The sequence below is a fragment of the Macaca thibetana genome, chromosome 13 (genome assembly GCF_024542745.1).
Source record: "Macaca thibetana thibetana isolate TM-01 chromosome 13, ASM2454274v1, whole genome shotgun sequence".
Lineage (NCBI taxonomy): Eukaryota > Metazoa > Chordata > Mammalia > Primates > Cercopithecidae > Macaca > Macaca thibetana.
Genome location: NC_065590.1, coordinates 16,454,134 through 16,478,138, shown reverse-complemented (window position 1 = coordinate 16,478,138; position 24,005 = coordinate 16,454,134). Strand labels below are relative to the sequence as shown.

The following is a 24,005-nucleotide window of genomic DNA, read 5'->3' as shown; positions in this document are numbered from 1 at the left end:
GATTAAAAAAAGAGTATTTTCCTTATTGCTCAAACTGTAATACAAGGAGTTCTAACAACTCTACCTCCCCTTTGTCACACAACATTCCCAAAAAAGCCCAGATGGTGCAAACTTTCCTCATCAACCTGTTCTGCTAAGAAGTTACAATAAGCTTTTGCACAAGTTAACATGAGCTACGAATTATCAAAAGGCCAATAAACAAACAGGTCTTCCTGTTTACACAACTCATCCACAAAAGGCTTTTCCTTCCTTCACTGACTAACTAAAAAGCCTACCAGAAACTAGAATTGTTACTGAAATGGTAAGGAAAAAAGAATATCACTCAAGCCAGCCACAAAAAGATAAACAGTGTATAAAACCATATATATAAGGTACTTAGTATAATCAAAATCAGAGACATAAAATAGAATGGTGGTTGCCAGGGACTAGGGGAAGTAGAATGAGGGGTTATTGTTGCAAGTATAGATTTCAGGTCTGCAAGATGAAACAGTTCTAGAGACGGATGGTGGTGATGGTTGCACAACAATGTGAATGCACTTAATATTACTGAACTGTAACTTGCAAAAGGTTAAGACAATAAATTGTGTGCATTTTACCCCAATTTTTTAAACTTGGGAAAAAACAGTATCATTCAAGGTTCAAGACTGAAAATGAAATATGAAGGTTTATATTTTATTTCTGAACTTCCAGTAGGCAGGAAATTGAGATAGCTTTTAATTTTTATATATTTTCTTCATTCGAACTCAAGTCTAAAGTTACCTATTTTCTTTACAAATTGGGTTAGAGTCTTTGGGATATGCTCTGATTTTTAGAAGAAGCAATACTACAAATTTAAGTTAAACCGTGTCCAAAAATCTTTCAAAAATATTTCATAAACAACTTACTGAATACTGCCAAACAAAATTCACCAATGTCAACCCTGAGAACTATTTATACATTTCAATCCTGGGAACCATTATAAAGGCTCGGTCACAAGTAACTGACCTAAAATGAAATATGAGTTGAATTAAAATAAACTGCTGTCTCCGTACTTGGAAGAACAAAGGATGCTAACTCAGTCCTTGGCTGCCACTCATCCAGTCCGCCTGCCTCACTTTTGCCATCTAATTATCCTTTAGGGTCCTCACTACTTCAGACTACTCTACTATGCATCACCAACAGGGACATATTTGCTCATGGAATTACAGAAAACTGAAGTTAAATTCAGAAGTCTTAATGCCTGATTATGGGACAAATTTCTAGTGTTGGAAACTTACCTGAGTCAAGAATATCGAGCAAAATATGTGCTGACCCCGCCATGGGAATGAGATTGTTTCCTACCCTCATTTATCGTAACTATTTGCTTATTTCAAACACTACTGTACTGGCAGTCAAGTACTGTGCAAATAATAAAGCAAACTAACAAAAGAAGTCTGAGTCTGTCATCAGTTTATCCTCACCAAGATGAAGGAAACAAATGGTGGTTTTTAAATGGAGCTAATAATTGCTAGCTTGCAAAACTCCTTTTCTATTTTTGCTATGAAATTAAGTAAATCTTCACCGATTTGAGGATTAATAATAAAATTACTAAAGTATTTGTTGTAGTGTCAGGATATGGTGCGACTGTCCTTGCTGCTGAATGTAAATCTTAACTTAGAGTATTTTACTTTATTATATATATTTATTATTTATTATATAGAGTATTTTGTATTTATATTTTATTATGCCCATCACATAAAAAGCAAACGGAGTCACGGGCAGGCAGTGTTTACAATCCGCAACAATGAAAAAGGAAGCAGATCCACCTTTAAAGTTTACAGCAATGGGCAAGGAAGCCCGCAATTTACAATTATTTCTTTCCGTTTTTACCAATTAATAATACTACCTTGAAAGCCCGGGCTTCAGAGTTCCTGTTAGCAACAGTCTGCGCCAACAAACTTTGCCATCCCATTGGATCTTCTTTGTAGGAGAGCTGACCTGCCCTGAGTTTAACATATAAAACCCCATCCTTGGAAAGGATGGACCTGAAAGAAAAATGAATGAATTTAATATAAGGTATTACTGGCAGTTCTTGGCTGGAAACATAGTGTCTTCTAATACCATGTTCACGGGAGATGAAGCCTTTACCATTTTCCACTAAGGCAAATGATTATTTACTGTGTCTAAGATTAAATCAGTCCCTATGAGAAAGCCTAGAATAAAGTTCTGTTTTTCTTTGGTGTCTAGATTCATGGAACTTGTTAAATGAGAAGTCACTTTGACTACTGGCTCAACTATGAGTTTCAATGGTAGCATTTTACCTAACATTTCTTTGTATTCCCTATATCCCCCAGCTCTATGTCTAGAGTACATGAGGTACTAAATATCTATTAATTGGTTTGCAGCAAAAAGAAAATAATGCTGCAAATCTAAGGACAGAACAATACAGAAAACAGCTAATATACAGATAGTCTGGAAAAATTCACATTGGGACCAAATTATAGAAACTTTTACATGCTTGTTAAACTTCCTTGAAATTTAAACTTAATTGACATGCTACTTTCAGTATAAAATTATCAACACTCTAAAATAATTGCATGTGATTATTTCCATCCAAAATAAACTGGGTGAGTAGTATATATCATCTACAATAATCTTAAATTTAGGAGAACTTTCTAACACAAGAATGGTAAAGAGATGCAACAAAAGATGTGGTCTGGCAAACACTGATTGATATAATAAAGTTTCTTTTGTGGATGTACAAATCAGCTTTACTTTCTGACCTGGTTAGGCTCTGTGCCCCACCCAAATCTCATGTCAAACTGTAATTCCCATGTGTCACAGGAGGGACCTGGTTGGGGGTGATTGGATCATGGGGGCGGATTTCCCTCATGCTGTTCTCATGATCGTGAGTTTTCACGAGATCTGATGGTTTAAAAAGTGTAGCACCTCTCTCACTCTCTCTTGCCGCCATTCAAGACATATCTTGCCTCTCCTTCGCTTTCTGCCACGATTGTAAGTTTCCTGAGGCCTCCCCAGCCAGGCGAAACTATGAGTCATTTTAACTACTTTTCTTTACAAATGACCCAATCTCAGGTAGTTCTTTATAGCAGTGTGAAAATGGACTAACACACTTTCCTAAACTAAATCTTATGTTAATATACCAAGAGACAAGTCCATTACTGTCACAAGGCAGTCAGTGCAAGTTTCTCAATAAATGAATATAAATATTTAGGGATGGAGTTTAAAATTAAAACTTTCATTTCCTTTCTTTCTTTTTTTTTTTTCCTGAGACAGAGTCTCGCTTTGTCACCCAGGCTGCAATGCAGTAGCGCAATATCGGCTCACTGCAAGCTCCGCCTCCCGAGTTCACGCCATTCTCCTGCCTCAGCCTCCCGAGTAGCTGGGACTACAGGTGCCAGTCACAACATCCGACTAATTTTTTGTATTTTTAGTAGAGACGGGGTTTCACCGTGTTAGCCAGGATGGTCTCGATCTCCTGACCTCATGATCCGCCCGCCTCGGCTTCCCAAAGTGCTGGGATTACAGGCGTGAGCCACCGCACCCGGCCAAAACTTTCATTTTCTAACACAAGTCCTGTTTCAAAAATACAGACTGTTTTACAGAAGACATACCCTACATATTGTCTTGAATGAGATTAAAGGGTGATGAGTCACATTCCAGATAATAATTTATAATTTATACCTTCCTATATACTTCTATTCACTTCCTAAAAGGTAAATCGGAGAAATTTAATGTACTTACTTCAAGTGTTGTGTTCCTTTGCTTAAATCTATGAGCAGTTCCCAGTATCTTGGGCCTTTAACTTTAATCTGCCAAGATAAATGTAAACGTAGTCAACCCAAAGCTGAAAAATATATTCATTTGACAAACTGGACCCTATGTTTCTCAGAGGAAACAGTAACAGCCAGAAAGAGGCATCTGGAGGTTAACAAGCTCCATTTCCAGACAAAAAAAATGAATGTAAATCATGTTCTGAGGCCACCTAAGCTATCAATAAAGATCTCTAAGACAAAACTTGCTCTGTTCTTTCTGACTTTTCCTTTTGCTGCAGCTTTCTTATCTGCTACAATACATGAAGAAAGCAGAGGCTTTTATTTAGCTGTCTTTAACGCTATGCTGTTCTACTGAATTGATCCCTTGGACCCATCTCCCAACCATGCCCAACTTACCTGCTTTAAAAGATGGAGTTCTGGAAGCAGGGTAGGAGCCATCAATTCTTCTTTCGTTTGTTCATACCACTGAGTGCCCTTTACAAACGTAAAAGTCCAGCTACAGTTCACTAGGTAGTCAGCGGAAACAACAAAGAAGAAACATCTCCACGCTCTACCTCCCTCCAACCCTGCAGTTCATACAGAGACCTTAAAATGCCATAAAATCCTCTCTGGTACTCAAATCTTGAAGGACTGATGTCGAAATTCCCCACAGGGTATGTGTCACTTCCCACCACTTCAAGCCTTGCCCCTCACAGGCCAGCAGGACCAAAGGCCATGCTCCAGTGCCACTGGGTTCTGCATGTTGCCTTCCCCGTTCGGAAGGAGCTCCACTCAGCGGGCCAGGCCTAGCCCAAACACCGTCCGCTGTGACAGCCCCTCAACCCCACAGCTAACAGCTAAGCAAGGGTGCTTTGCTGCCTCCCCTGCATTCCACACACATCTCCAATTATCACACTCTGTTCTCACTGTATCCATGCCTGGCTCCCCAGGGGATAGAGGTTCCTTAAGGAAAATGACAATGTCATCTCATTTTTTACCCCAGAGCCTAGTACAGTTCTGATTCACAGAAGGTACTTAATAATTTGCTGAATGAAAGAAGGATATAAAACTTGTAATCTATTTGTGCATCTAAATGAAAGCTGTCATCAAATACACAATTTTGGGTTTTCAAGTATTCAGCTAACAAATCTAAGAATGGGTCTAACTCAATTAGTTTTATAGAACACTACTGTCAGTCATGTAAAGTTAACAGGGAGATTTTCAAACTATAAGCTCTAAGGACAAAAGAGTAGCTGATGATCCCTAAAAAGTGATACCCAGAGAATACAAACAAGCATGAATGGCCTGGCAGGATATACAATAACTTTAGAAGCTTCCATTTTTATGGAAGTTCAACTGACTACTTGTCACCTTTTACTGGACAACACATTTGAAATATTAGGACCTGCAAAGATGGATGAGTGGTAATAAAATTACAAGTAAATGATAGGGAGAGATACCTTGTAGGTAACTTCTAAGAGGGCATAGCAGGGCGTGTTTGTGTCCACATCCACAGGCACGAGAAGCCTGGGCTCTGCGGCCAGCACATAGAGGTGCCGGAGAGCCTGGAGATGATACCTGGTCATAAAAAAGACAGACGGTGGGTAACAAATGACTGTGACAATATGAGCTCTGCAATCTGCTGTTGCCTATGAGCTAAGACAGGACAGAAGCTCAGGTAATATCTTCAGATGAACAGAAATCTTAAAGGCAGATAAGATTCTGTTAAAAAGTAGTGGAGAAATTATCTTTTAAACATTTTATATAACTGATCTTTGACCCAATAATTCTTTACTTTAGTCTTCACAGTGAAGAGGTTTTACAGGGAGGTAAAAAGTGTCATAACATGAAAATATTTACTATCAAACTGACCACTTATAAAATCAATCAGTCTCAAAAATCTCTTTCTACTCAACACAGGCATCTGTTTTTATCTTCTCAGAGATTTATTTCTAGTTCTTTTTTTTTTTTCTTTTTCCTTAAGGATTGATAGGGAAGAAGGGGAAAGACAGGATGTCAGTTCATCTCAGACAGCAAAGTTCTTCTACATGTATAAACTTGCACATACATATACACACACGTCCTTGAAATACAGTACATCAAACATCTATGTGGCTATGGCAATATTTTTCTTTGGGGTTCTCAAAAAGTTTTTTAAACTTTAAGATTTCTATTTTAGAATGTAAAAACAAAGTTTTCATATTTTAAGATCTCATAAAAGAAGGATAGGCTGGGCACAGTGGCTCACGCCTGTAATCCCAGCACTTTGGGAGGCCGAGGCAGGTGGATCACCTGACGTCAGGAGTTCGAGATGAGCCTGGCCAACATGATGAAACCCCATCTCTACTAAAAATACAAAAGTTAGCCAGGCCTGATGGCACATGCCTGGAATCGCAGCTACTATGGAGGTTGAGGGAGGAGAATCACTTGAACCCAGGAGACGGAGGTTGCAGTGAGCTGAGATCGCGTCACTGCACTGCAGCCTGGGCAACAGAGCAAGACTCCCTCTCAGAAGAAAAAACAAAAAAATTGGCCAGGTGCAGTGGCTCACGCCTATAATCCCAGCACTTTGGGGGCCAAGATGGGTGGATCATGAGGTCAGGAGATCGAGACCATCCTGGCTAACACGGTGAAACCCCGTCTCTACTAAAAATGCAAAACAGTTAGCCAGGCGCTGTGGCGGGTGACTGTAGTCCCAGCTACTCAGGAGGCTGAGGTAGAAGAATGGCGTGAACCCGGGAGGTGGAGCTTGCAGTGAGCGGAGATCACGCCACTGCGCTCCAGCCTGGGCAACAGAGCAAGACTCTAATAAAAAAAAAAAGAAGGATAAAACGAGACTTCAATTTTAAAAAGCTTTATAGACAATAACTTCCCTCTTCTTACACAAATACATTTACTTCTATATATCTATTAAAAGTAAAAATCAATAAAGATCAGAAAAAACTGACACTAATAAATTACATAAAGATTCTTGTCACCAGCAGGGCATGGTGGCTCACGCCTATAATCCCAGCACTTTGGGAGGCCGAGGCAGGCAGATCACAAGGTCAGGAGATAGAGACCATCCTGGCTAACACAGTGAAACCCCATCTCTACTAAAAAATACAAAAAATTAGCCGGGCGTGGTGGCGGGCACCTGTAGCCCTAGCTACTTGGGAGGCTGAGGCAGGAGAATGGTGTGAACCCAGGAGGCGGAGCTTGCAGTGAGCTGAGATCCGGCCACTGCACTCCAGCCTGGGTGACAGAGCGAGACTCCATCCCCCGCCCAAAAAAAAAAAGATTCTTGTCACCAAACGGCTTTGTTTACAATAGCTAAGCCAAATAGCTATGACCAGCAGCACGGGAGTGTGGCTCTCCACTGTACCCTAGCCAATAACTGGCTTTTAACAACTCAAAAAATCTTTCCTAAATGACAGGCATGAGGCCACATGTCAGAGGTGTATTAACAACAATATTCTTGTGCTGCACCTACCATCAGAGTGTGGTTTTCAGATTAGGGTACGTTTGTAAAATGGCTATCTTTCTTCTGTCATTCGTTATACATTATAGTGCAGTTTAAAATGATGACTTATGTTACTGTGATAAGTGCTCCTGACCCTTCTCCCATAAACAATAAAGGGCTCTTGACCTGTCTCTGGGGAGACAACAGGGGATGCCTTCAGTTGAGCACAGTGCTCAGGTGTCTTACAAGGGGCTATTTTCTTCCCTTCCCCCATATGTAAGAGATCTGCTATATCTCAAACTATATCTAGGGAAACGGAAGGGTTGGTGGTTCCTCGTACCCTAAAATGCAGAGCTTTTAACTGCTTCTACATGGTTTGAAGCTCTACTGCTCACTGCCACTTCTAAATTGTCTCTGGTTTTTTGCTGTATTTTGCTTTTCTTGTCCCTCCTATGTCATTTACACAAAATTTCTCGTCATTTATGTGAAAGAGGGGAAAAAAGGAACTCATACAGACATTGCCACTAAATCAGACAAACTTTTCTCTTGGAACTAAATAATTACAGCACAAAAAAGTATCTTGAACTTCCCTTGGCAACTATCCTTTACCTGATGATTTTTTCCCTAAAGACAACTTTACTTAATCTCCTTCTGGATTTAGAGCAGTTCTACAGATCTGAGAATGGCAGAAGACTGGTCAGTCATCAGGTGTCCCAAGTTATCCTCTGGTCTAATACTTTGTGAGATAATTTTCTTAAAAGATTTAGCCATGAACATAAGTTGAAGAACAGAAAAAGGCTAATTTGGAAATAATTCCATGAAACCAAAATACAACCAAATGGTCCCCTTAGAGAACTTAGTAAGTATCACATTGAAAACAGAATCACTAGACTCACCGGTTGTCAGTGCTGTGAGCTGGGAAGTGTGGGTAAAGGGCACAGAGAAGAGCGGCAATGGAAGAATTTGATGTGCTCAAAGAGTACCTGCAAAGTAAGTTTGGTGGGGACAAATGTTATCGATTGCATTGCACATACTTTCAAGGCATTCTTGAGAATCAGGAAACTGGGGTATAGTAAGGCATACTGATAAGAGGCCCTCATAATACAAGAGTGTCAGTGGTGTGAACACTCCACTTTTCATTTAGTCCTTAGGCCATTTCAAGATCATCACTATTTAAAGCCAAAGTAATATCCCATAAATGTTAAATTTCAACCCTTGAAGCAAGGTTTTAACATACAATAGCACAGTAGTGAAGACCATGAATGCAGTCCTAAAAATTATAAATATTGAAAACTCATGTACCAAGTATGCCACCTTCTTATCCAATTTTATTAATATATATGCCTATTTATACAATTATAAATCTCATTTTTAAAAATACAGGATGTTTTAGTTGGTATGTAAACAGTTTTTTTTTTATTTCTGTAAAGCATGAGGATTCCTTTAGAATGACTGACTAAATGGAAAGGCAAAAGTTATCACTAAAAACTTACAGTGACTGTATAAACAACTATTCCTCCAAATACAAATTCTTTTCTCGCCAATATGATACACTTTTAAGATAAAGTTTTATAGACTTTTAAAATATTCTCTTGGTAAAGGGTCTATTAAAATTTTCCTTAAATTACTTTATTGTTGCTCAAATTTAGTATAGCAAACTGGCAAATTAATCTAAAGTCCCAGAGTTTTTCTAAAAAAGTATTTTGAAATAAAGATGGTGTAGGACATCACATAAAACCACTTCTAACTATTAAATATAAATATTTTTATTACACACAAACATGTACACACATATACCCAAATCTCTTTCCCTGTCTTTTAAAATAATTGGAGTATTAAATAAGAACTTATAATTCATTATATATGCTTATGTATTTAATGGATTAGAGAGAAGAGATTTCAAATTTTAAGCAAAGAAATACATCTATTTTGGCATGTACATGGAATAAGCCATTTTCTTTGTACCATTTTGGTAAACCAAAATTCAAAGGTAAATATTAAGATATTGATGTTAGAAATTTTGGGTAGAAACATAATGGTGTAGCTATGCTAAGTTTAAATGTTGTTAGAGAACATACATGACCATTTAAAAACCAAAAATCACTAGCAAAGCAGTAGCAGAATGGTAGAAAAATCTATTCGATATGAAAGAAGAGCAACGAGAGTCATACAGTTTGGAACAATGAAAGATGTGGAGTAAGAGACATGGAGAGGCTCATTTTGAAAGGAAAAAAATTTCAAAAATCATAGAATAAAATAAGTAAGAATTTTCATAGTAATATTTCTTTAACCATTATTAATTCTAAACAATTAAAGAAAGACAATTCCACAAAACATGTTGAGAGGAAATGCACACCTTTCTGATCATCTTTACTTTTTGTACTTCTGAAAAGTTGAGTTCCAATGGTGAGCTCAGTCTTAAAGAAGAGGGGAAAATTAGCCTACGTAGACATTGTAGCCATTGATCAAGGTCACACACACTAGAGCTAAATATATGCAGGGGTGTACCATATTCACAGAATGGAAGACAATACTGTAACAGGTTCTAATCTCAGACACATAGAATCTTAACACAGACACATAGAATCAAGGCAATTCTGATCAATATTTTATCAGGTTAGATAGCATGGAACAGACGCCAATATTTATATGAAAATGCAAGGAGCCAAGAGAAAAACACACTTTTGAAGAAGAAAACTCAGGTTGAAGGATTTACTCAACTGGATACCAAGACTCATAAGACAGTATAGTACTGGTGCAAGTACAGAAAAACAGACCAGTAGACCCTAATAGCCCAGAAATAAACACAGGTGTACAGACACTTAACTTATATAATAGAGGTGGTACTGCAGAGCAGTGGAGAAGGATAAACTTTTCAATAGCAGTGGGAAAAAAAACACGGAGAAAAATCCGTACCAGGTAGATTTTAGATCCAAATGTGAATGGAAAAGCTAAAAACTTCTAGAAGATAAAATAGGAGAATATCTCCTTTTCTCTGGGCAAGAAAATATTTCGTAAGCAGGACAAAAAAGTAAAAACTATAAAAGAAAAACACTAATAATTATGTCATCAAAAGACACCACTGAGAGAGTGAAAAGGCAAACAAGCCCTGGGGTGGCAAAGATAACTGCAACAAGCAAAACTGACCAAGGGCTTAGGACATAGTTTAAAGAATCCACAGAAATCAATACAAAGCTAAACCAATGTGGAGCAGTCAACCTCATCACAACAGAAAGTAAAATAGTGGCTGCCAGAGGCTGGTGGGAGGGGCAAACAGGGAGTTGTTAATGGGTATAGTGTCAGTTTTGCAAAACAAAAAATTTCTGGAGATTAGTTGCACAACAATGTGAATATACTTAACACTACTTAATTGCATACTTAAAATTGGATAAATTTTATGTTATGTGTATTTTATCACAAATAAAAATTTTAAAATAAATACAAAAACTGGGTAGCAAGAGACTTGGACATCATAAAAGAGGTTTGCCGTTGGCTATTAAAAGTATAAAATGGTACTCAAGAACATGATTCAGAAATACAGAAATTAAAGCCACCATGAGATCCTGTTATATACCTACTAGTTGGCTAAAACTAAAAAGACTGTAACAATAACAAGGGTTGACAAGGATATGGAACAACTGGAATATCACATCCTGCCCATGAGTATGTAAAATGGTACAAGTGCACTGCAGCACTGATGGTATTATTCACTGAAGGTGAATACACACCTATAACCTATGATCCAGTTCCACACAGAGATCTATATACAACAAAATCAAAGACATGTACAACTTTCCCTAACAGCATTGTTCATAACAGCCTCAAACTAGAAGCAAGAAGCACATCCATCAATGGGGGAGATCAATAAAATGTGGTACAATCATACAATGAAATGTAATACAACTTAAATTACAATTACAACTTGAAATACAACTTGTATTACAACTTGAAACTTGTAATACAAGAAACTGAAACTTGAATAACCCATTGCTACACACAACATGAATCTTACAAACATAATGTTGAGCAAAAGTAAAGTGCAAAAGGATGCATCATGCATAATTCAATTTAATTGTCAAAAACAGGCAAAACCAATCTAAGGTGTTATAAGACTAGACAGTGGCTAACTTTGGGGTAAGGAAGATAATAGTGATTGAGAGGGGCACATGGCAGAAGCAGAGACAGGTGTCATAAGTTGCAAGTGCTATACGGAATCTTGATCTACATGATAACGAAGAGATTTTTCTATGGTAGATAGCTCTTTGACCTGTGCACCTATGATGTGTAGACTTTTCTATGTATGTGTTTTTATTTACTACGGATCATCTAAAGCCAGGGCAGTCTTATAAAGGATGTAGTCAGGAATGACAGCTGTTGGAAAAAGATCAAGAAAGTTGAAAACTAAGAAAATGTCACAGGATCTGTATATGATTTTGTTTGTGACCTTTCTGTGAAAGTAGTTTAGTGGAGCGGTAAAATTTTTAACCAGTTGGGCACAAGCAGTGATGCACCGAAGCACTGAGCACAGAGTATTCTGAGAAATAACAGTGATGCTCAGTGTGTCAGAGAGGAAGGTAAGTCTACTGAGTAGACCATAAGCTGATGGTTAAACTACAAAGAAGCCCATCAAGTGCAATAATGCTGCTAGATAAGCTAAGAGCTAGTCAGAACTGAAATTTTTCATGTATCTTCAAGATTAAAGCAAGTCACCCTTATAGATCTCACCAATGAGATCTTTTCACTGGAAAAAATACATATTCACGTACCTTCCTCCTCCCAAAAATAGAAGTCCAAGGGCCATGTGGTGGGCTAAGTGAAAACCATAGTTCATTTCACCACCCGTTTTCATGTGTAAGAAGCGACAAAGCTGCAAAACCTTTAGGTTTCCCGAGCCAGCCATGACCATGGCGAGAGACAGCAGCACCACGCTCAGACAAGTTTCTAGGTTGTAAGGACCTGTCTGCAAGGTGAAGAGATGACATCACTGTAATGTTGTGTTATATTTCTTTATTATCAGAACTAACTTAGCCATCATAAGAAGACTACAAAAGTTTGGAACTAAAAAAATAATAATCTGTAAATACAAATATTTTCCCCAATTATGTAAGTTCAACAGAGATAATTTCAAATACTGAATATCAGGAAGACAAAAATCACTTGGAATGTCACACCCAAAGGTAACTGGTGTTAACATTTTGGCTTTTTCTCTGAATTTTCCCTTTATCTACACATATTTTTTCCAAATGAAATGGAGATGTTACTCTACACAATATTTTTAACCTTTTAAATAACCTATTAGAAGCAAGCTTCACGCACAAAAAAGTGGGGGTTTTTTGGTGTTGTTTTTTTTTTTTTTTTGAGATAGGGTCTCTCACTTTGCCACCCAGACTGAAATGTAGTGGCACAGTCTCAGCTCACTGCAGCCTCCACTTCTTGGGGTCAAAGGATCCACCTACCTCAGCCTCCCAAGTCGCTGGGACTACGTGTGTGTCACCACACCTGGCTAATTTTTTATTTTTTGTAGAGATGGGGTCTCCCTACGTTGCCCAGACTGATCTCAACCTCCTAGGCTCAAATGATCCTCCCTGCTTCAGCCTCTCAAAGTTGCTAGGATTATAGGAGTGAGCCACTGCACCCAGCCGCAAAAAATTCTTGTATAACGTAATTTTGGTAGCTCCACTGTATAAGAATGCATATATATGCCATAATCAAATTTAATTAACTACTTTTAGACGTTTTTGATGTTTCTAACTTTTCCATATTATACACAGTGTTGCATAAATCTATGTAGTTTTCACCAGGAAATAAAGTATCTTAGTCTTGTCATCAGAGAAGCAATGCCTCAAAAGCAACTGAATCCTTACTAAGTACTAATTTTTTTTAAAAGGAAATTCCCAATATTTAATACTGAGACAGAATTACATGAGGTATGACAATCCATGAATATTATGGCCTTTCTTATTCTCTCGTCACAAGAACTAGATACCTGTGCGTCCTTCCAGTGTAATCATATTCTCACTAATATCCCAAAACAAAAATAAAAAGATGAGCTAATGGTTCTTCAAATCTCTCATTCTACATTCAAACAAACAGCAGCAATATCTGATAACACATAAGTAACTGGATTATCAGTAAATTTTTTTCAAGTTTAATTTTATTCCCAAGGAGAATGATAAAAATACTTACAACAGAAGCATTAGGTGCAGACAAATAAGTCATAAAATCTTTTGCAAATTTATGCTAGAAAAACAAAAGAAAAAATTCAAAGTTAAAAGAAGATCTTAAGGCTTTGTTAAAACAAAACAAAAAAAAAAGAATACAGTAAACTAAAATACTTCTTACCAAACAGTTAAATGCTGATAAGTTTTCTGAGCCAGCAAATCGAAAACCCAGAGACAAACAGGCTCCTGCAATTATGTAGACATGTGCTTGCCTGAAAACAGGTGACAAGAAATTTAAGTCATTATTTTACTTTAAAATTAACTTGAAATAAGTAACAATAAATATTCCAGTTCTCTAAGTTAGTTTACATCTTTCTGGGAATGATCAAGTGTGCCTCTACTCAGTCAGCAGATTTCTTTTTTTTTTTTTTCCAGATTTTTTTTTTTTTCCAGAAGCATCGGGTCACCCTTACTTGTGAAGTTTGCCCCTTGCCTACAGTTTCATATGCAGCAAAAACAATTTTTAAAATTGTTGCCAATTTGTTTTAATGGAGAGGATAAAAGAGAAATACATACAAGTTAAATCTCCAATATTACTTTTTGAGGGCAAGAGCTCTATACTTCAGAGAGCTTTAACCAACGTCATGAACATCTGATAAAAAATGGTTAGAAACGCCTGGGATTCAGAATTACTTAAATCAAGGACAATATGACTCCTACATAGTATATTTCAATTTATTTATCTGATAGATGCTAGGATAGATAATTTGCATTATATATCACTTACGACAAAGTTTCCAAATTCAAATCCTCTGAGCAAGGCAATTCGATTTCACTGAGAGAGATACTATTTTCTCTTATAATCTGTCAATATAGAAAGCAAGAATACTTAGATATCAACGTTCTCATTGCAAATATTTAATAATCTGAAGAATAACACACAGCTTATCATGGCTATATTTATATAAAGTAAGCTTTACCAAACCATTTCACTCAAAAGCCTGTATTTTAACCACATTGAACGCAATCAAATTTCAAATCTAAGATGGGCTAAGTAAGAATAATAATTAAGGCTGGGTGCGGCGGCTCACACCTGTAATCCCAGCACTTTGGGAAGCCTAGGCAGGCGGATCACCAGGTCAGGAGTTTGAGACCAATCTGACCAACATGATGAAACCCCATCTCAACTAAAAATACAAAAATTAGCCAGGCGTGGTGGTGCACGCCTGTAATTCCAGCTACTCAGGAGGCTGAGGCAGGAGAATCGCTTGAACCAGGGAGGCGGAGGTTGCAGTGAGCAGAGATTGCACCACTGCACTCCAGCCTGGGCAATAGAGTGAGACTCCATCTCAAAAAAAAAAAAAAGAAGAAGAAGAATTAAATAGGGCTAAACAAATATAAACAGGAAGACGTTAGTATATTCTGAATCAATAACACTGTCATAATATTGCACACCAGTCAACTGAAATACAAAGATGATGGCTTTAGAATTGGGGCAGGGGTGAGGGGAAGAAGTGGGAAAAGAGAAATAGGAAAGAACTCTAATCAGATGTATTCTTCTTTACAGGAGGTTTCCAGCATTAAGCCAACATACCTACCACAGGTGAAGTTATTCACTAGGCTAATTACCCAAGCTAAGCTAAACTGTCAATGTGTTTATCAGCTATGTTACAACTATTGTTTAGAAAAGACATCCTATTCCTTTTAGTATAGGTAATGAACAATTTATCAAAAAACATATACAGAATATCTAGCTGTAACAACCAAGAACAGATCTGATCCTTTTCTCCTAAAAGAAAAAAAGCCAAAAAAGACAAAGCTATATATTTGCTAAATATATGAATGCATTTCAGATTTATTCGTTTAATCTTTTGAGATTTCTTAGATTTCTTAACATTTCAGGATGTTTTCTTCAATACAACAATAAATATTGGCCGAACGCAGTGGCTCACATCTGTAATCCCAGCACTTTGGGAGGCCAAGGTAGGCAGATCACTTGAAGTCTACAGTTCGAGACCTGCCTGGCCAACATGGTGAAACCCTGTTTCTACTGGAAAAAAAAAAAATTAGCTGGGCCTGTAATCCCAGCTACTCAGGAGGCTGAGGCACGAGAATCGCTTGAGCCCAGTAAGTGGAGGTTGCAGGGAGCCTAGATCGCACCACTGCACTCCAGTCTGGGAAACAGAGTGAGACACTGTCTCAGTCAAAAATAAATAAATAAATAAAATAAAGTAAAAAAATATTCAGAAGGCACTTACAATACAGTCTTCTTAGGTACTGAATATCACCAAATCAAAGACTTAAAATATCTTTCCTCTTTTTTTTTTTTTCGCCTTGAGACAGGGTCTCCCTCTGTCACTGTACTCCCTCTGGAGCACAGTGGTGCAATCACAGCTCACTGCAGCCCTACCTCCCAGACCCAAGCAATCCTCCCATCTCAGCTTCCCAAGTAGCTAGGACTACCGGTGCACACCACCATGCTTGGCTAATTTTCGTATTTTTTTGTAGAGATGGGATCTCACTATATTGCCCAGGCTGGTCTTGAACTCCCAGGCTTAAGCAATCCACCCTCCTTGGCCTCCCCAAGTGCTAGAATTATAGGCGTGAATCACCACACCCTATCTGTAAAGTTTTTTATGAAAGAAAAATTGCTATGAAGATGCTAGTTGTTATTTTACATATGCCCTAAGTTCAAACAGACAAGCGGTTTACAAAGCGACCTTTCATTAAAAAAAAAAAAAAAAAATCCTCCTTTTAACGCTAGGTGGCTCACTACAAGGAACCCTGCTCCAGAATCCATGTAGCTCCAGATGAGAACCCAAAGAAAAGTGGAGGCTGATAGGAAATATCAAGGAGGAGAACTGTGAAATTGTTCTCTCTCCTATTTGTAGTATCCCTGTTGTAATAAATATCAAATATAACATTATAAAGTCTGAAGTAAAAAAATTTAGTATAGATTATTCTATACTAAAAGTCCAAAAACCATATTTTCATAAAAACGAAAAACGACCACTGTTTTCTGTGGGTTTTTTGTTTGTTTGTTTGTTTGTTTTTTTTAAGTAGAGACAGGGTTTCGCCACATTGGCCAGGCTGGTCTCGAACTCCTGGCCTCAAGTGACGTGCCCACGTTGGCTTCCCAAAGTGCTGGGATTACAGGCATGAGCCACCACACCAGGCCACAAAAAAGACCACTCTCTGACATGAATTTATACTTTCCACTTTGGAATTACAGTTACTTGTATACGTGTTTAATCTCAGTAAGCCAAACCTAGTACATTTAATAAAGTTTTTTGAGAACACTCTACATGTCTGGTGTATCTTTAATGTATTACAGAACTTAGCATGTGCCTTGCATTTACAGAGGATTAATGAGTATGTGCTGAATGAAGGAGTGAAAGAAAAAGCATTTCATCCTACAATATACATTTTAAAGAGCACTTTCCAACCAACTAAAAGCTCTGACATCTGAATAGGCTAGCAGTTAAAATTATGGTAACAAATGAGCGAGTCATTTAAAACAATTCTTCCTCACCTCTTTCATATCAGTGATTAACAAAACTGGAAAAACTAAACAAATAAAAACAAACCTAGGAATTCTACTTCCTCAAATAATAGATGAATAAACTCCTATCGGGTCCAACTCATACAACAAGTATAAACCCTAGACAAAATATAAAATCCAAACTATATGGCAGGAGTCAGTAAACTATTTCTAAAAGGGTCAAATAGTAAATATCAGCAACTACTGATCTATGCATTTGTAACAAAAAACTGCTACAGACAATAAGTAAACAAATGGGCATGGCCATATTCCAATTAAATTTTCTTTCTAAAAATCAGGTGGGCTTAATTCACCAACTCCTGACTCAAGGCACTGGAGTGAGAACAAAAGCAAGCAGATTCTAAAGGGGAGAGTTGATTCATGGAAGAGAGGAACACCACTAGGTACATTTTCCTTTCCATGGTTTCCGAGTTCTGAAAGCAGGTCTGTCTGGGCCAAGAAAGATGACAAAAGCTACAATTAAAAGCTCACAACCTTCTTGGCCTTAACAACCAGGATACAGGAAAATACCACACCCATTGGGAGGTGAGGACAGAATACTACAAAGGAGACAGCCACAGAGACAGGGCCCCAAGCTCTGTGTATATAAATTCTGTGCAAATGTCTGCCTGATCCATGAACAATGTGTGCACAGGGCAGACTCCAACAGCCCACAGGATAAAGACGTGCACCGAGATTAGAGCTAGCAACCAAGAGAGAGTGACAATCTGATTCCAAGTAAATTAATTGGTTGCTTTAAAACAAAATGTATATATCTGGGTTTACTGTGCCTGAACTACAAACAACGTGGTTTAAGCTAACACACATTCTCCTGAGAATCTGGAACTTCAGTACATGCAAGGCAGAGGGTACCTTACCTACATGTCAGCTCCCAATTAAAAACTTGAGCACTGAGTCTCTGATGAGCTTCCCTGGTAGACAACCTCAACCTGTACCTCATATCATAATCAAAATTACTTTGAAATGAATTATGTAAGTATACATAAAAACTAAAACTTTGGAGGCTTTTAGAGAGAAGTAGAAGAGATTATCTTCATGATGGGGTTAGACAAATGGTTTTTTTATAGGAATAGAGAATAACTATAAAAGAAAAAACTGACAAATCAGATATTATTTAACATTGTAAAATCTTCTGCTCATCAAAACTATTTCTAAGAAAATGAATATGCAAGCCACAGACTGGGAGGGATATGTGCAAAAGAAATCTGACAAAGAACAGGTTTCCAGAATGCATAAAAAACTCCAGCAACGCAGTAATAAAAATGCAAAATTTTTAAAAAAATAAGCAAAGGACATGCACAGACACTTCACAAAAAGATAGATGGAGGACCAATAAACCAACGAAAAAGTTATCAACATCAATAGCCAGCAGAGAAATGCAAATTTAAACGAGATATCATTACATATTCATCAGCAGCACTAAAATTTAAGAAACTAACATCACTACATATCAGTGAGATGTGCAACAGCCAACACTCTCAAACACTGCTGGTCAATGTGTCAAATGGTACAGCCGCTTTGGGAAAAGATTTATTAGTTCTAACAAAACTAAATATACCATCTACCCTATGCCTCAGTCATTCCAACCCTACCTAACAGGGTCGCAAATGGAATACACAGGTTGAGGATCCCTAATCTGAAAATCCAAAATCCAAAACGCTCAAAATCCGAACCTTTTTGAACATTAACATGATGCCCAAAGGAAATGCTCATTGGAGTATTTCGGACGTCAGAGTTTCAGATTAGGGATGCTCAACCAGTAAGTATAATTTCAAGTATTCCAAAATTCAACAACGCTTCTGGTCCCAACCATTTCAGATAAGAAATACTCAATCTGTATCACCTAATAATAAAAACGAGAATGAACTAAATATACTCAATATCTTGAAAACGCTGAAAGAAGTCTTATACAAAAGGGCATATGCTATATGTGACTTCATTAATATAAAGTTCTACATCAGGAAATTAATACATTTTTGGGGAAAAACAAAATTCATATTGGGTACCCTGGGGGTAGGGGTGAACGCACAAAGGGGAAAGGGGCACAAGGGACAGAGGCTGGTTTCCACAGGCCTATGTGTTAGTCAAATCTTATTCAATAGGATACTTAAAATTGGTGCATTTCACAATATATAAATTTTATCTTAAAAGGAAAAAATGTAAATATCAATTACAGTATGGTACAATTTCAGGATGGAGTACATTACTGTTTGGAACTAACATTGAAATTCATCAAAAAATGTTGGATTAGGTAGAGGAATAGATAAGTGGATAAGTGATTAAACATGTTTATACCATAAAATATTATTGTAGAGTCTATTGGTGATGTGGATGTTCATATAAACTTCTTTCAACCTTTGAGATTTTTCTTCTGAAAATACTGAAAGAAACAATCTACATAAAGAAACTGAGACCACTGGGCATGGACAGTTGACTAAGGGCAGTGGTTAGTTACAATATTCAATTTTGAGTTTTTACCAAAAAAATCCATTTATTTTTAACTAGTATACTTGGCTTATCGAATAAACATGATATAAAGTAATTAAAAGAGTTATTATATTAGGAGATCTAAAATTGTCATGAAGTAAAATAGCATCTTAGAAATGTGTATTTAGGCCGGGCATGGTGGCTCACACCTGTAATCCCAGCACTTTGGGAGGCCAAGGAGGGCGGATCACAAGGTCAGGATATCGAGACCATCCTGGCTAACATGGTGAAACCCTGTCTCTACTAAAAATACAAAAAATTAGCTGGACGTGGTGGCGGGCGCCTGTAGTCCCAGCTACTCGGAGGCTGAGGCAGGAGAATGGCAGGAACCCGGGAGGCGGAGCTTGCAGTGAGCCGAGATCGCACCACTGCACTCCAGCCTGGGCAACAGAGTGACACTCCATCTCAAAAAAAAAAAAATTAAAAGAAATGTGTATTTAATTATGATAAAAATATCAAGAACACTTTTTTAGAGTATTTTGGCAAACGTTTAGTTTTTTTCTTTCATTTTTTAACTGCCACACAACACTGATACTCATATTTAATTTTTAAAAACTACAATTTCTAGGGACCTGAGGCTAAAAGAGAAGACTGTGGTCTGTGCAGCACAGAATCTTAAAATGAAAGTTCTTAGGTCTTTAAGAAGTATCCTGATGATCAATATTGCCTTCATAAGAAAAAATATTTTACAGAATTTTGAAAAATCCCATAAGATATCATAATTTTATGCTACTAAAGATATGATATTTATTGTATGTACTTACTTGAGGAACATTGCTGTCAACCCACTTGGAATTTGGTAAAATATCATCCCACAAAATCAGGCATCGAGCAAGTGTCTTAAAAATGCAACAGAGATAAAATTAATTAGAGCAGGTAAAGTTCACAGACTTTATAACAATGATAATAACAAACAGAACAATTTAAGAATCAGTTTCCGACTGATGAGAATTTTGAAAAATAAGTATATGCAAATACAGGAAAAATAAGTATATGCAAATGCTTAGGGCACTAAGCATCAGTGCCCTAATGCTTACAGGCACTAATAAACCTATTGTAAGTCGAAAATACCTTAAGCTGAAAATACATTTAGGCCAGGCTCAGTGGCTCATGCCTGTAAACCTAGCACTTTGGGAGACCATGGCGGGCAGATCACTGAAGGTCAGGAGTTCGAGACCAGCCTGGCCAACATGGTGAAACCCCATCTCTACTAAAAATACAAAAATTAGTCGAGCATGGTGGCACATGCCAGTAGTCCCAGCTACTCAGGAGGCTGAGGCACAAGAATAGCTTGAACCCAGGAGGTGAAGGTTGCAGTGAGCCAAGATGGTGTCACTGCACTCCAGCCTGGGCAACAGAGCGAGACTCCATCTTATTAAAAAAAAAAGAAAAAAAAAAAGGAAAAAGAAAACACATTTAATACACCTTGCCTGCCAAACATCACAGCTCGACCTAGCCTATCTTAAACATGCTCCGAACACTCACATTAGCCTATAATTGAGTGAAATTACTATAAATTCTCATAGTAAACTGTGGAGGATGGGTCGTTTACCCTCACGACTGCATGGCTGACTGGGAGCTGCAGCTTGCTGCCGTTACCCAACACCAGGAGAGCGTCATACCGCCAGGAGTACAAGAAAAAATTAAAATTCAAAATTGGAAATACAGTTTCTACTGAATGAGTACCACTTTCACACTATGGTTAAGTTAAAAATCCTAAGTTGGGAACCATCTGTAGTATCAACCTAAACTACTCATTAAAATAAAGATTTAAATTTTAACAAAGAAAAACTAAAATTGAGTTGAACATCATCAAAGTTTAGAGGGCTTGGGGGGTACTTTTTAAAACGTACTCTGGAAAAGAAAAAAAATCACAAAGGAAGGAATCATAGCTCTATCTACATCATAATTTAAAAGCTTCCATATGCTCATTTTAAACATCAGAAAAAAAAGAATTAGAGGGAAAATTTTAGACAATTAAGTCAAATTGTTATTTTCTTTAGATTCAACCTTAACAGTATTATTGCATCCCTGATAGTAATCCAAAAATGTAAAATAAAGCAGTAAAAAAGTCCTCATCATTTGTTGCTTTTTAGGAAGTTTTGAATGATAATGTGAGAAAGTGAAACATCACTCCAAGTATTATATATCAATGTGGTTACCTTTCTTGGGATTCCCAAAGTCCTATTTGCGAAATTTCAAATGAACACTGCCAATTAGATATGCATGACAAATTAAAAATAAAAGGCTCTCTTGTAAAGACATTTGTGTTTGCCATTTATTCATTTATTCATTCATTCATGGAGACCAGCCTATGTTGCCCAGGCTGGTCTCAAACTCCTGGGCTCAAGCAATCCTCCTGTCTCAACCTTCTGAAGTGCTGGGATTACAGGCATAAGCCACTGTGCCCGGCTTACAAGCTAAGTTTAAGAACCATAAACAGACTTCTCATGTTAACACAAATGAAAAATGACAAAGCATACCCTAAGCAAGAGAAATTCCGGCTTCACGAAGTCCAACAAATACATGGTGTCAGGGGCTCGCAGCCAATCCGCAATAGATCTGGTGGTGGAGGAAAACAGTAAGGGACACTGCTCAAGTAGAGAGCAAGACAATCAAGAATCTCAAGATCTGTTTCAAAACATTTCTTCCCACTCCACTACTGCTCTACACATTTTTCACAATACTTTACACCTTCTAACGTAATAGTTATTATAGATGTACATGTATGTCTTACTATAACATAAGCTCCATGAGGGCAGATATTTTTAGTTTTGCTCAATGAAATATCCCCAGTGCCAAGGAAGCACTGCCCTACACATTCATCCAAACAGTAAATGATAAATACCTATTTTTAAACACTTCGTTAATTCTGCACACATTTACTTTTTCTAAAGGGAAAAATGTAGAACACTGAAAAGTTCCTTGAATCTTAGAACTTTTTTTTAAATTAGTAGACTTAATACATGGCATAATGTCCTGTACTCAACTTACTCTTCTATGCAAAGTGTAAGCATAAATGTCAAAGGTCTACTTTCAAGCGTCAGCACTAATATAGCAAGTTGGGAAGGTAGATGGTTTGGTAATTACAAAAGCTCTTGAAGTAGGCAAAAACCACTGTTTTACAGGTAACCAAGATCAGACTAATGATAAGTACTTCTGACTTAACCAGTCCTCACAGCAATATGCTAAACTGATGAAAACAAACAGGGGCATTGTTTGGGTATTACTGACATCAACTACAAAACAGAAATGAACAGAAATTGAAAACTATATTGTCAAATACCATTAAAATAGCCAAATATATTATTTCTAGGTAAAATCTTTATAACTTCAAATATTGCAAGTTTTCCTCCAAAAACTTACAGTATTTGAAAGGAAAATCAGCCTAATCCAGTACAGGAGAAATAAACACATGAGATAACTGAATTTTACAACCAAGGTGAGAGAGGATATCACACTATCATGGCGGAAGGAAGGGTGGGTGGGTAGAAATACCTGTTATTGGTTTTCAAGTAGATCATAGCCAAAGCTAGAGTAGCACCTGGACAAGTCACATCCACATTTATGGTATCTCCCTCCTATTGAAAGAAGAGTTTATGCATGTAAAAGAGCTCTGAATTATTATAAAATTCCTCTGAATACTAGACTAGCTATGCTTAAAATTAACATATTTACCAGTGTTAGTATGAACACTAGTATTTCCCAATTAACTTCCTAGCTTCCAGACTTTTGATCTGTCACTTTGATGTGTACTTACTTTGATTTGATAACTTGGCGATTTATGTTTCTCCCTATGCATTCCTGTTTGAAAGCGCCTATGTCCTCCAACCATGTACTGATAGAGCTGCTCAGGCACGTTGAGATCAGACATACCTATCAAATTGCTGCCATGCTGGAAAAGACGGTAACAGACAAGTCAAAAGAAATCTTATGGAGGAAGATCCACAACATATACCCATAACTATAAAAATGAACTAACTTACCTCAAAGCAGGTTATTTCAGGTTTTGGGTTTTTTTATTTCCAATTTAAAGCAAACATTAATCATGAGTTAATAAATCATGAGTTATTAATGTTTAATAATTCTCACAAAAGTTTTAATACATGAATGTTCAACTTTAAGTACTGTCTTAAAATACGTAAGAGCTTTAGAGTTAGTTACATTTAACAATAAAGAAAAATATTAGTTATATAATTGAAACCTGAACTGTAAATACCTGAATACTTTCATTATTGTACGTAAGAATTTTTCCAACAACAATAACTATGATAATGATAGTAATTTATTGAATGTATGCTCTGGGTCAGGTACTATTCTGTGTGTTTAACATGAATGAACAGCCATATCAAATAGCTACTATTAAAACCCCATTTTATAAATAAGGAAAGTGTGGCATAGAGGGATTAAGCCCAAGGTTATACAGCTATTATAGTAAGTTGCAGGGCTACATATAAAACATGGCCATCAACAATCCATGAAGCTGATCAAGCAATAGACAATAATGTAGTTAAATGACTTGACTCACTAGTTAGGACCAGAATTCAAGTTGCAATTCCTGTGTGATTACTTTTTTTTTTGAGAGAGTCTTGCTCTGTCGCCCAGGCTGGAGTGCAGTG

General features: G+C 37.2%; 1 protein-coding gene across 3 annotated transcripts in view; it reads right to left on the bottom strand.

The window, feature by feature from the left end:
- ANAPC1 (anaphase promoting complex subunit 1) overlaps window positions 1–24,005 on the bottom strand; it is a 118,391-nt gene that overhangs the window by 10,792 nt on the left and 83,594 nt on the right. For all 3 annotated transcript variants that reach the window (XM_050752989.1, XM_050752990.1, XM_050752991.1), the window contains 13 exons: window positions 23,147–23,281; window positions 22,885–22,967; window positions 21,870–21,948; window positions 20,151–20,225; window positions 14,125–14,201; window positions 13,519–13,609; window positions 13,363–13,416; window positions 11,943–12,136; window positions 8,073–8,159; window positions 5,195–5,312; window positions 4,152–4,229; window positions 3,724–3,791; window positions 1,865–2,003 (listed from right to left, as the gene is read on the bottom strand). In XM_050752989.1, the coding sequence (XP_050608946.1) occupies window positions 1,865–2,003; window positions 3,724–3,791; window positions 4,152–4,229; window positions 5,195–5,312; window positions 8,073–8,159; window positions 11,943–12,136; window positions 13,363–13,416; window positions 13,519–13,609; window positions 14,125–14,201; window positions 20,151–20,225; window positions 21,870–21,948; window positions 22,885–22,967; window positions 23,147–23,281 (1,278 nt within the window). The remainder of the gene's footprint in view (window positions 1–1,864; window positions 2,004–3,723; window positions 3,792–4,151; window positions 4,230–5,194; window positions 5,313–8,072; window positions 8,160–11,942; window positions 12,137–13,362; window positions 13,417–13,518; window positions 13,610–14,124; window positions 14,202–20,150; window positions 20,226–21,869; window positions 21,949–22,884; window positions 22,968–23,146; window positions 23,282–24,005) is intronic.